The sequence below is a fragment of the Amphiura filiformis genome, chromosome 3 (assembly GCF_039555335.1).
Source record: "Amphiura filiformis chromosome 3, Afil_fr2py, whole genome shotgun sequence".
Lineage (NCBI taxonomy): Eukaryota > Metazoa > Echinodermata > Ophiuroidea > Amphilepidida > Amphiuridae > Amphiura > Amphiura filiformis.
In genome coordinates, this window is record NC_092630.1 from 2,154,890 (window position 1) to 2,167,388 (window position 12,499).

At 37.1% G+C, this 12,499-nt stretch overlaps 5 protein-coding genes across 5 annotated transcripts; 3 read left to right on the top strand and 2 right to left on the bottom strand.

Annotated features, from left to right (window-relative positions):
* Nucleotides 1-576: 576 nt before the first annotated feature.
* Nucleotides 577-948, bottom strand: LOC140147586 (late histone H2B.2.2-like). The gene has a single exon (XM_072169365.1). The coding sequence runs from the start codon at nucleotides 946-948 to the stop codon at nucleotides 583-585; it is 366 nt and encodes a 121-aa protein (XP_072025466.1). The 3' UTR covers nucleotides 577-582.
* Nucleotides 949-2,684: 1,736 nt separating this feature from the next.
* Nucleotides 2,685-3,050, top strand: LOC140147587 (late histone H2A.2.2-like). Its single transcript, XM_072169366.1, has one exon. It carries the CDS (start codon nucleotides 2,685-2,687, stop codon nucleotides 3,048-3,050), a length of 366 nt encoding a protein of 121 aa, XP_072025467.1.
* A 1,042-nt stretch (nucleotides 3,051-4,092) lies between these two features.
* LOC140147588 (late histone H2B.2.2-like) lies at nucleotides 4,093-4,459 on the top strand. Its single transcript, XM_072169367.1, has one exon. The coding sequence runs from the start codon at nucleotides 4,094-4,096 to the stop codon at nucleotides 4,457-4,459; it is 366 nt and encodes a 121-aa protein (XP_072025468.1). The 5' UTR covers nucleotide 4,093.
* A 4,028-nt stretch (nucleotides 4,460-8,487) lies between these two features.
* LOC140147589 (late histone H2B.2.1-like) lies at nucleotides 8,488-8,854 on the top strand. The gene has a single exon (XM_072169368.1). It carries the CDS (start codon nucleotides 8,489-8,491, stop codon nucleotides 8,852-8,854), a length of 366 nt encoding a protein of 121 aa, XP_072025469.1. The 5' UTR covers nucleotide 8,488.
* Nucleotides 8,855-9,826: 972 nt separating this feature from the next.
* LOC140147590 (late histone H2A.2.2-like) lies at nucleotides 9,827-11,944 on the bottom strand. The gene is made up of 2 exons (XM_072169369.1): nucleotides 11,878-11,944; nucleotides 9,827-10,125 (listed from the first exon to the last, which is right to left on the bottom strand). Exons 1-2 carry the CDS (start codon nucleotides 11,942-11,944, stop codon nucleotides 9,827-9,829), a joined length of 366 nt encoding a protein of 121 aa, XP_072025470.1.
* Between the last annotated feature and the right edge of the window lie 555 nt (nucleotides 11,945-12,499).

The following is a 12,499-nucleotide window of genomic DNA, read 5'->3' on the forward strand; positions in this document are numbered from 1 at the left end:
GGTGTAGTACCCCTTAAGGGTCAACAATCTACAAATCAGTTGCACAGTAATTAAGAAAATGTAAAACAATACCGAAACTAATGATTGGTTTTTTTGTTGTTTTTTTTTTTTTTAATTGTTTTTTTTTTTTTTGTTATATCGTCAGAAATGAATTAAATTTAAACCGCCTTTTGTCGGGTAGTTAGTTACTTTCATAATAATGTCACTTTTCATCTAGATAACAAGAATAAGAGCAATTCAATGCGTAAAACAGCGAATCCAAAACAAGATGTGATCTCAATAGTGGAAAGTCAAGCTTTTCAGTGGTTTGTTAAATTAGGTTTTATAACTTAAGAGAGAAACAGACAGAGAAAGGAGAAAGCATGCAGAGAGGGAGAAAGAGTGGCGAAGAGAGAGAATATTTTATAATTCGTTTATTAGATGGAAAGGTTTTACGCGAAGGGTTTGAGTTTTCATTAATTACACAAACTATATAATTTTAAAGAATCGTATAGGCAAGCATAGTGAGGACATGGTCATTCTCTTTTTAGAAGATATGGTGGCTCTCAAAAGAGCCTTTGGGTTTGGCAGCTAGAACACAAATTACTTGGAGGTTGTGTACTTGGTGACAGCCTTGGTGCCTTCGCTCACGGCGTGCTTGGCCAGCTCACCAGGCAAGAGAAGACGGACAGCAGTCTGGATCTCGCGGCTGCTGATGGTTGACTTCTTGTTGTACTTAGTCAAACGGGAAGCCTCACCAGCGATGCGCTCGAAGATATCGTTGACAAAGCTGTTCATGATGCTCATGGCCTTGCTGGAGATACCAGTGTCTGGGTGCACTTGTTTGAGCACCTTGTAGATGTAGATGCCGTAGCTTTCCTTTCGGCGTCTACGCCTCTTGCCAGCTACTGAACTACCCTTGGCCTTACCGGCCTTCTTTGCTCCCTTTCCGCTAGTCTTGGCAGGCATGTTGTCGATAAGTTTCTTCAACAGAATGACCTGATGAGCCAGCAACCTCTCTATTTATGCAATTCAGTATGGAAATTAGGGATCCTGGATGTTGAGTCCAAGCTATTGATTCCTAAATCTAACATCGATTATTGGAAAAGTTCCCTACCCTGTAACCGTCGAAAACAACTATGGGCCGATGCCCAATGCTTTGGTCGTTTCGTTCTTTTTTTATCGTTCTGTCGTTCTTTCTTTCTTCTCTTTTCCAGTTCCTCGCATTCTTTTCAGTTTATTTTTATTTTTTTAAATATCAATCTTTACATTTATGGTGCTTTTCAAAGTCTCTTCTTTATAGACAAACTCTTCCGAAGTAAAAATTTGGCGGGCATTTCTGAACAGTTAAAACATCGATGACCAGTTTCTAATTAAATCAATACCGCGACAAAATCGTCAATGTTCACAGATCCAAAAAGATCTTAATAAATTGATGTTCTCAAACCATCGATTTAACTAGGCCTATTGATATTGTATGGTTACCAGTTGGCCTATTGGGTTTTTTCGTTAACTCGAACATGTTTGTATATGAAATGGAACACGATTTGAAAAATATGACTAAATATTGCAACCTTTCTATTCGCGGACTTTATCTAACATTTCTACACATAAGCCTTCTTGATGTGATGCACGTACATGTACCTCTTCCGCAGTAAAAATTTGGCGGGCATTTCTGAACAGTTAAAACATCGATGACCAGTTTCTAATTAAATCAATACCGCGACAAAATCGTCAATGTTCACAGATCCAAAAAGATCTTAATAAATTGATGTTCTCAAACCATCGATTTAACTAGGCCTATTGATATTGTATGGTTACCAGTTGGCCTATTGGGGTTTTTTTTCGTTAACTCGAACATGTTTGTATATGAAATGGAACACGATTTGAAAAATATGACTAAATATTGCAACCTTTCTATTCGCGGACTTTATCTAACATTTCTACACATAAGCCTTCATGATGTGATGCACCTACATGTAAAAGTTTCATTATACCTAAGTGCAATTTGGAAAAAAATCTGACAACTTGAAAAACTAACGAGGATCAGTGTAAATCAAGTACAATTAATACAAGTACCAAATATTAATTGTAAGAAGAGACAACAAATCATGATAATGGTCCTATATACTTAGTTGTTTCTCATATAAAATAACATTTTTATACTTTAAAATATTTTCTGAGTGATATTTAGGTGAAGTTTCTGTTCCTTTTTTCCTCCTTTTTCGGAACTCAATTGTTGTTGTTTATTATTGTGAGCTTTTTGAAAACGGATAAAACGATTAACTCAAAAAGAAACATCACTCCTACAAATTCAAGCTAATTTCAGTGTTATTTTTACAACTTAGTGTAAAGAAATGAAAAAAAAATGAACATTTGAAATGTGATGGAAATATAGAAAACAGGACAGTTTGTTGTTAAGAATGAATTACCGTTAAATACATCAGCGAACGATTTAATGGTCATAATCCATTATTTGGTTAATAAGTAATCGAAATAAAGAGTGCGCTCATATTCTATGTTCTACGATCAATAACGTAACCTTATTTTGTTCGATATACTGCTGACAACTTGACGGTGATTGGTGGAAAGTTCGATTGATTACCTTATTCCGAACTCTTGTAGGATCCTTGAAGAGAGTATATAAACCCAGCTGGCATTTCCATCAGGCATTCATTTTGTGTAAAACAAAAGAACTATTCATCATGTCTGGACGTGGTAAAGGAGGAAAATCAAAGGCTAAGGCCAAGAGCCGTTCAGCACGCGCTGGACTTCAATTCCCAGTCGGTCGTGTGCACCGCTTCTTGAGGAAGGGCAACTATGCCAACCGTGTTGGTGCTGGTGCCCCAGTCTACCTTGCAGCCGTCATGGAATACTTGGCCGCTGAGGTTCTTGAGTTGGCTGGCAATGCTGCCCGTGACAACAAGAAGACCAGAATCAACCCACGTCACTTGCAGTTGGCTGTCCGCAACGACGAAGAGTTGAACAAACTTCTCGGAGGTGTGACCATCGCCCAAGGTGGTGTTCTGCCAAACATCCAGGCTGTTCTTCTGCCAAAGAAGAAGAAGTAAATTGATTATCAGTTTACATAACCCCAACGGCTCTTTTAAGAGCCACCAAATATACAAAAAGAGAAAGTGACTGAGCATGTCATAATTATTTTATGCATGTAAGAAGTAGCTGGAAGTCGTTATAATATGACCACTGTATAATATGACATACACAACACTAGTTTAGTTATTATTATAATAGAATAATTTTAAATTTAGAATATGTCTAACACATTCATGGGTCAACGGCCGATAAAACAGTTGGAAAGTAATTAATAAAATATAAAACAATTCCTATGATGGTTGGCTTTGCTATATCGACAGAAAATTGTCGTGTAGTCACTTTTCTCTAGATTTCACGAATAAGAGCAATTCAATGCGTAAAATTGCGATACCAAAACAAGATGCGATCTCTATGCTGGGAAAGTAAGCTTTTTAGCGGTTTATAAAATTAGCTTTTATCTAGAGGAGAGTGACAGACAGAGAAGGGAGAAAGCAGTGCCGCCGATAAGGGAGGGGGGGGGGGGGAAAAGGGGTGGGTCATATTGACATAATACCATGTATAATTGATCAAAATGATCAAACCGGAAAAAAAATGACAGGGCGTTTATATCGACTTTCCTAACCGAAACAAATGAGAGCACGCTCATATCGACTATGACAGCACACTCACATCAACGTTTCCGACTTAAAATAATTGAAACGTTACAAACATACCCATTTTTTATATAAACATTTGCAGTGTTCATCAGGCCTACTAGGAATTGCATTGTTGTTGGATAACTCATTATGTAGAAAAAATAGTTAAATATATGCATTGCCTACGTTGCTTCGTTACTTGTTAACAGACAAGGTGACATTATTTCTCATCAATATTGAAAAATTAATATAGTCCTACCTGACGACTTTAAATAAAAAACATTTATCAATATTGAATCCAAGAGATCAATAGCTTTAACTCATAATCAAAACCGCCAGGATCCCTCATTTACATATTGAATTATATAAGTATAGGCCTTCCTGACTAATCAGATCATTCTCTGTTGAAGAAACTTATCGACAACATGCCTGCCAAGACTAGCGGAAAAGGAGCAAAGAAGGCCGGTAAGGCCAAGGGTAGTTCAGTAGCTGGCAAGAGGCGTAGACGCCGAAAGGAAAGCTACGGCATCTACATCTACAAGGTGCTCAAACAAGTGCACCCAGACACTGGTATCTCCAGCAAGGCCATGAGCATCATGAACAGCTTTGTCAACGATATCTTCGAGCGCATCGCTGGTGAGGCTTCCCGTTTGACTAAGTACAACAAGAAGTCAACCATCAGCAGCCGCGAGATCCAGACTGCTGTCCGTCTTCTCTTGCCTGGTGAGCTGGCCAAGCACGCCGTGAGTGAGGGCACCAAGGCTGTCACCAAGTACACTACCTCCAAGTAAATTGTGTTCTAGCTGCTAAACCCACAGGCTCTTTTGAGAGCCACCATATCTTCTAAAAAGAGAATGACCGTGTCCTCACTATGCTTGCATATCATTCTTTAAAATGTCCCTGTACGTGTAAGTCAACAAATTAACAGATTTGATCTTTCAAAATTTAACCAATCAACGAAGACACAAATTATGATAGCGATGTATCGATATTCCAGTGTCTTATTGATTAAAACAATTTTACACTCTCAAATGCCACTGAGGAATGTTAACAAAAATAACGTTAAATAATTGTGTACCTTGAGTACATGATATGGTCGGTATTATATTCATTATTCTAACACCAAAAGTATTATTAAGGGATCTGGAATGAGCGTTTTGAGCGTTTCGACAGTATTTTTTGTGGATCATGAGAGCACATCAGACATATCGAATTGCATTCTGAATATCAAATAATTTTAATTTTTTGAAATTCACAATATAATACAAATTTTATGACAAATTATTAAAATTGGATATTTTTCACATTTTTGATATATAACAGTCCTCGAAGTAAATTTTATTAATCTAATGACATATTCTTAAAGTGTATGTATCTGGGAGGAAAAGCCGACGATCAATTGAAAATTTTGACCTTTCATATTGAAGATATGGATTTTTTTTTCCCAAAAGACCTAAATTTTTGGGTGTTTTGGGAAAAAAATCCATATCTTCAATACGAAAGGTCAAAATTTTCAATTGATCGTCGGCTTTTCATCCCACCTACATACACTTGAAGTATAAATCATCAGATATATAAATGTTACTTCAAGTACTGTTAAATATCAAAAATATCAATTTCTAATTATTTGCCATAAAATGTGTATTACATTGCGAATTTCAAAAAATCCAAATTATTTGATATCAGAAGGACATTCTTCGTATTCAGAATGCAATTCGATATGTCTGATGTGCTCTAATGTCCCACAATAAATACTGTCCAAACGTTCATACCCCACCCCTTAAGTGATCATATTAAATGCATGAAGAAAATGTATAGCCATTACAATGTTACAACAGGCGTCTGGAAAGTTTACGTTGGCATGACGTGAATGTTTATGTCTGTCAAAGAATGGCAAAAGAAAAATATCGTGCATTTCTACACTCATAGAAATGACTTGTTCGCCTTGTTGGCGCAATTCAAAAGGAGTAAGTTTGGACAACTCAAAACTAGTGTAAAAGTTGGCAAAACAAAATTCATTTTAGTTATCCGAACTTGCTGAAAAAGCTCAAAAAGTTCCGTCAACTAATCAACTTTGTTGGCATTACTTAAAAAGTTGATGTAAGTCGTTGCGTCAACTTTTAAGTAATGCCAACTTCTGAATTCAAGTTCAGGGAACTTAGAAAAATAAACAAGGTTCAAAGAACCAATTAGTTGAGTTATTGTAACTCAACATGTAAGTTGATGTAACTCGTTCATATTAAGTTACTGGTACTTATTGTTTTGAGTTATCCCAATTTGGTACTTTGTTACTTAATTCACGTAATTGGATCATTTTCTGCACAATTAGCAGTATTCAAATATTTATTTTTGTAATCAGTGCAAAATTTTGTATACTATAGCACACCTCTAGAAAATTATGCTAACCTAGGCTAGTTTCATTTTCTGAGTTGTAACAACTCAATAAAGTAAGTGCTAATGAGTGCGACCAACATAATGATACGAGTCAGCGTTACTCAAAATTGTACGCGTTGGCATTACTCGGAAAGTTGACGCAACGACTTACATCAACTTACTGAGTAATGCCAACGAACAATTTCTATGAGTGTAATAACCTAGTGATAACGTTGCACTTTATAAACCGGGTCTATAAAAAATCATAAAAGCTCAAGCTTCCCGCCTGATACAGGGATATTATGCAGTCAATACTCCTAAATTTAAAAAATGATTGACTCATATTTGCATGAAATGCATATGAACTGTATTAATTTTGTATCAATACAAGGTTTGAAATGTTTTTAAAGCCCAGAATCGTCCTTGAATTAGAAAAGACATATTGAATTTTGACGCAGTTTATTGGTTCTAAATAAATACATCCATCAATTTGGTCTTGAACACTTATTCAATTTAAGCCAATGATCTTCAATTTTGTTTGAATTGTGAAATTTCAAATATTTAAAATTCAAAATTGACAAATATCATTGTAAACTACTAGTTAAAAACACAGTCAGATCTCTTTTTGGAAGAAATGGGGGCTCTGAAAAGAGCCTTTGTTGATTGTTGTTGAGATAACAATCTAACCGCCAAATCCGTACAGAGTACGTCCCTGGCGTTTCAGAGCGTAGACAACGTCCATTGCTGTGACGGTCTTTCTCTTGGCGTGCTCGCAGTATGTAACGGCATCACGGATGACGTTCTCGAGGAACACCTTCAAGACACCACGGGTCTCTTCGTAGATAAGACCAGAGATGCGTTTGACACCACCACGGCGAGCCAAACGGCGAATGGCGGGCTTGGTGATACCCTGGATGTTATCACGCAACACCTTACGATGACGCTTGGCGCCTCCTTTTCCGAGTCCTTTGCCTCCTTTATGGTGGTTATACAAATGACTTGTATTGATGTGCAGTTGTGTTAGTATTGATCGAAAACGCAACTTAGTACTGTGGCAGATGCAAGGGATATAAGTTTTCTTTTGGCGCTTCGTAAAGAAATATGCAATGAACTATGTAAACTATTGGCTTTGTCATGTTTGTAGGCCAAGGTGAAATTACTTAAAACAAAATGCGAAGCAATCGTTGAAAACTACATCAAATGTATTAAATAAAGACTATGAAAAGTGGTAATGCCCAAATGTTGGTCTTTTGGTAGGATTGGGGAAAGTTTTCACTCATTATAATCACAATAGTTTTTATGATGCATAAATTTATTTTGGGCCAAGCTTTGAAAGAAGAAAAGGATGGAAAGAAAAATGCATGTCATAAAATCAATACGGGTAATCGCGGAATCCTCACTTAGGTCCATACATAAGTGTTATACGCTCGTATGTTTGTCAGAAGCGTTCATTTTTTAGTGTATTTATATTTACTTACATTGTCGACTTTGTTAGAGTATAATAATATAACTATGTAACCTAATCATGCCAAATAGCCTAGACCAATTTTAAATTTGTGCCCAATTATACCAGTAATGGATGCTGCTTTTAGGTCATTTCACAAGGTTCTTTCCTAAGTTTTAGATTCAACAGACGCTTTTGATAATGGTGCCATTTGAGGGTCTTTCAATCTAAATAAGTGTGTTAAAGTCTACAGTCCCACAATACATATAATAATTACCTTAACCAAATGTCGGCCAACTTTGTGTGCTCTTTAAATTTTGTTTATATGTTAATCTGCAACCTCCAAATTAACACCAAATTTTATACCGAGAATGGTACCTAACGTATTAGTTAATATTGTAATTTTAACAGCGGGATGAAATATGTGGAGCCTGTAATGTGGAGCATGGAGAAGGGGTTTGATGATCAATACATTACTCTTAGAATCTATATTTAATCGCAAAATGGTAGGATCTTCCGTTTATTGTGGAATATGAACAAATCTATATAGGCATTGATCAACAATGTCCAAATCGAGAAGAAACCTGCGCGCTCATATCGACTTTCCTACACAAAATGGAAACATGTCATAGGCCTTAATTTACTGATTTGCTGGTTTTTTTCACACAGTTTTAACATTACCTATGCTATATATAAAGTTTGTGTTGCTTCATGGTTATCAGCTGGTATCAGTATGCTACATTTGATCTTATTCCAGGCTAATACTTGTTAATCATGTAATCATACTTGTCATCTACTTGTAATCATACTTGTTACTTGTTGTCCAACGGCTGACGACTCATGGTTTTTTTTCTGAAATCCTTGTCAATATTGAGCTTCGAAGATCAATAGCTTTAGATCGTCATCGAAATCACCAGGATCCCTCATTTACATACTGAATCACATAAATACAGGCTTTCCTGACTCACTGGGTCATTCTCTGTTGAAGAAACTTATCGACAACATGCCTGCCAAGACTAGCGGAAAAGGAGCAAAGAAGGCCGGTAAGGCCAAGGGTAGTTCAGTAGCTGGCAAGAGGCGTAGACGCCGAAAGGAAAGCTACGGCATCTACATCTACAAGGTGCTCAAACAAGTGCACCCAGACACTGGTATCTCCAGCAAGGCCATGAGCATCATGAACAGCTTTGTCAACGATATCTTCGAGCGCATCGCTGGTGAGGCTTCCCGTTTGGCTCACTACAACAAGAAGTCAACCATCAGCAGCCGTGAGGTCCAGACTGCTGTCCGTCTTCTCTTGCCTGGTGAGCTGGCCAAGCACGCCGTGAGCGAGGGCACAAAGGCTGTCACCAAGTACACAACCTCCAAGTAAATTGCGTTCTAGCTGCCAAACCCAAAGGCTCTTTTGAGAGCCACCATATCTTCTAAAAAGAGAATGACCATGTCCTCACTATGCTTGCCTATACGATTCTGTAAAATTACACCGTTTTTGTAATTATTGAAACTTATGAGTTAATCTCTCATTCATTCATTCATTCACTTTATTTATACACGGTCACATGTTCAAAAATATTTGTTCTTCCACACGTCCGTGGTGTAAAACATTAAACATAAAACAAGATTAAAAGATAGATAGATAAAAGAACATTATTGTATACAGGTTATTACAAAACATGATAAGAGATCGTTTTAAAAACAATTATCTTACAGATGTAAAGAACATTAAGAAAGATACATAAATCTTTGAATAATTCTAAGTTAAAATTACAATTTTCAAAATAATAACACCAAAAACAATTACACAAATAATATCTAGTTAAAACATAAAACATATTGAGATGGATTGCATTTAAAAATAATGTTTGTTAAGTAACCTGTCTTCCCCTCTCCTTCTCTCCATGCTTTCTTCTTGGTCTGCTTCTCTCCTCTCTCTTAAGTGAGATATAAAGGGCCTAATAAAACCGCTAAAAGTTAGTTTTCCCATTATGGAGATCGCATTTTTCTTAGTGTCGCCGTTTTACGCATTGAATTGCTATTATTCGTGAAATCTAGAGAAAATTGACAGTTTTATGAAAGTAACTAACTACCCGACAAAATGTGCTTTGAGTTAAATCATTAATTTGGGAATTGTTTTACATTTTTTAAATTATTTTGCAACTGAGTTGTCGATGTATTAGAAATTATTCTAAAATTATTCTATGATAATGAGAATTAGCTGAGTGTTGTGTATGCCATACTATAAATGATTTCTTATATGTACATGATATGATCAGTCACAGTCTCTTTTTGGTATATTTGGTGGCTCTTAAAAGAGCCGTTGGGATTTGGTAAACTGAAAATCAGTTTACTTCTTCTTCTTTGGCAGAAGAACAGCCTGGATGTTTGGCAGAACACCACCTTGGGCGATGGTCACACCTCCGAGAAGCTTGTTCAACTCTTCGTCGTTGCGGACAGCCAACTGCAAGTGACGTGGGTTGATTCTTGTCTTCTTGTTGTCACGGGCAGCATTGCCAGCCAACTCAAGAACCTCAGCGGCCAAGTATTCCATGACGGCTGCAAGGTAGACTGGGGCACCAGCACCAACACGGTTGGCATAGTTACCCTTCCTCAAGAAGCGATGCACACGACCGACTGGGAATTGTATGGATGGCGGAAACCTTCAAAATACGCCTAAGAATACGCCTAAGAATACGCCTAACCTTAGACGTCTAAGATGCAATCTTAGACGTCTAAGATGCATTCTTAGGCGTCTAAGATGCAATCTTAGGCGTCTAAGAAATTCGCGGTAGACTTAAATCAACGAATCACAGGACTAGAAATTCCAAACAACCAATCATCTTAGGCGTATTCAATTATTGACCAATGAAATCTTAGACGCCTAAGATTTTACACGCCTAAGAATTCTTACACGTCTAAGATTGTCCATTTGACCGTGACTAGTGATGGACGGTATCGCAAATTCGATCAAAACGTAGAACGGACGCTGTGCGTTAGAGAATATTTCGAACAATGGCTGGGCGGTGTGTTTTTAATAAACTCCTTTTCTCTCCATAGCCACCCGCGTCAATCCCAAAGAGAAAGGGGTGATGGGGTGGGAGGGGGATAGGGTATATGTTCTCCCACCTTTCGGCACAATGGCCCGTTGTTTTGTTGATGATGATGGATAATACAAATGATGTCAGATGATTATTAGAGTCGTGGTGGTGATGATGATGGCAGTGATGAGGGATTAAATTTAGTATGAAATTTTCACCACCCCAGTCAATGATGTTTTGATACTGAGATAGGAATGGACTAGTATTGGCTCCAACATTGATTGGGGGAGGGGGTTGCAAGCAATATGAAACATTAATGTTTGCCACTCATGTTACTTGTAATGTTTAAACAAAGAGCACGTGTCTATGGTGTCACCCTGCTCACTTTTCATGTATGTTTTTTCTTAACACGTATGCTATGACTGAGTCAAAATACACAGAGACCTCGATACCTCCATTCAACAAGAAAGTTAACCTGACGGTGTAGGGTATGATGCGTTTATATCAATACGCCGGTCAAGTTATTACTGCACACACATTATATTATAAGGTCAGCCAACTATGTCTTTATAATTCGAACAGCGTGTGACATATTTTCGCAAAGGCCCCCGGGCCAAGGCCAAGTCGTCTTTTATAATTGAAGAGATCAGATATGCATAATTTCAGTCTGCAAAGTGCAAGAAGACAAGAGGTCAAATTTTCTATGTTAAAAATAGAATCATGGAGGTATATAAATATATGCTAGGCATGTTTGTTCCTCTTTGTTGTTTGTGTATTAATTTTCATCATCATCATCATCATCATCATCATAATCATAATCATAATCATCATCATCATCATCATCGTCATCATCATCATTTATAATCATCATCATCATCATCATATCATCATCGTCGTCGTCGTCGTCGCCGTCATCATGCTCATCACCATTAATCATGTTAATACCTGACTACTACTAGCCACACCAAAACAGCACACCAAACCAACGAAAATAAAATCAAACCAATTAATCAATTTTGCTGCAAGTCCTCAGAGAAAATCACATTGGTGATACCGTCCATCACTAAACTATCAATCTTAGACGTGTAAGAATTCTTAGGCGTGTAAAATCTTAGGCGTCTAAGATTCCATTGGTCAATAATTGAATACCCCTAAGATGATTGGTTGTTTGGGATTTCTGGTCCTGTGATTCGTTGATTTAAGTCTACCTCGAATTTCTTAGACGCCTAAGATTGCATCTTAGACGCCTAAGAATGCATCTTAGACGTCTAAGATTGCATCTTAGACGTCTAAGGTTAGGCGTATTCTTAGGCGTATTCTTAGGCGTATTTTGAAGGTTTCCGCCATCCATAGAATTGAAGTCCAGCGCGTGCTGAACGGCTCTTGGCCTTCGCCTTTGATTTTCCTCCTTTACCACGTCCAGACATGATGAATAGTTATTTTGTTTTGCACAAAATGAATGCTTGCTGGAAATGCCAGCTGGGTTTATATACTCTCTGCAAGGATCCCATAAGAGTTTTGAATAAGGTAATCAATCGAACTTTCTACCAATCACCGTCGAGTTATCAGCAGTATATCGAACAAAATATGAGGTTGTGTATTGATCATGGAACATACAATTTGAGCGCACTTTTTATTTCGATTACTTATCAATTCTATAATGGATTTTGATCATTGATCGTTTTCTGATGTATTTAACGGTAATTCATTCTTAGCAACAAACTGTCCTGTTTTCTATACTTCCATCACATTTCAAATGATTGTTTTCATTTCGTTACACGAAGTTGTGAAATAACACTGAAATGAGTTTGAATTTGCAGGAGTGCTGTTTATTTTTTGAGTTAATCCTTTTATCTATTTCATAAAGCTCACAATAAAAACAACATCTAGCAGTAGAAACTTGAATAATTGAGTTCCAAAAAAGGAGGAAAATTGGAACTGAAACTTCACCTAAATATCATTCCGAAAATATTTTAAGTATA

Bases quoted from the DNA above. Each gene is read 5' to 3' on its own strand.
- LOC140147586 (XM_072169365.1), bottom strand. From the start codon at position 948: ATGCCTGCCAAGACTAGCGGAAAGGGAGCAAAGAAGGCCGGTAAGGCC.
- LOC140147587 (XM_072169366.1), top strand. From the start codon at position 2,685: ATGTCTGGACGTGGTAAAGGAGGAAAATCAAAGGCTAAGGCCAAGAGC.
- LOC140147588 (XM_072169367.1), top strand. From the start codon at position 4,094: ATGCCTGCCAAGACTAGCGGAAAAGGAGCAAAGAAGGCCGGTAAGGCC.
- LOC140147589 (XM_072169368.1), top strand. From the start codon at position 8,489: ATGCCTGCCAAGACTAGCGGAAAAGGAGCAAAGAAGGCCGGTAAGGCC.
- LOC140147590 (XM_072169369.1), bottom strand. From the start codon at position 11,944: ATGTCTGGACGTGGTAAAGGAGGAAAATCAAAGGCGAAGGCCAAGAGC. The intron at 10,126-11,877 runs TTCAATTCTATG...TTCCGCCATCCA, and splicing joins CCGTTCAGCACGCGCTGGAC to TACAATTCCCAGTCGGTCGT.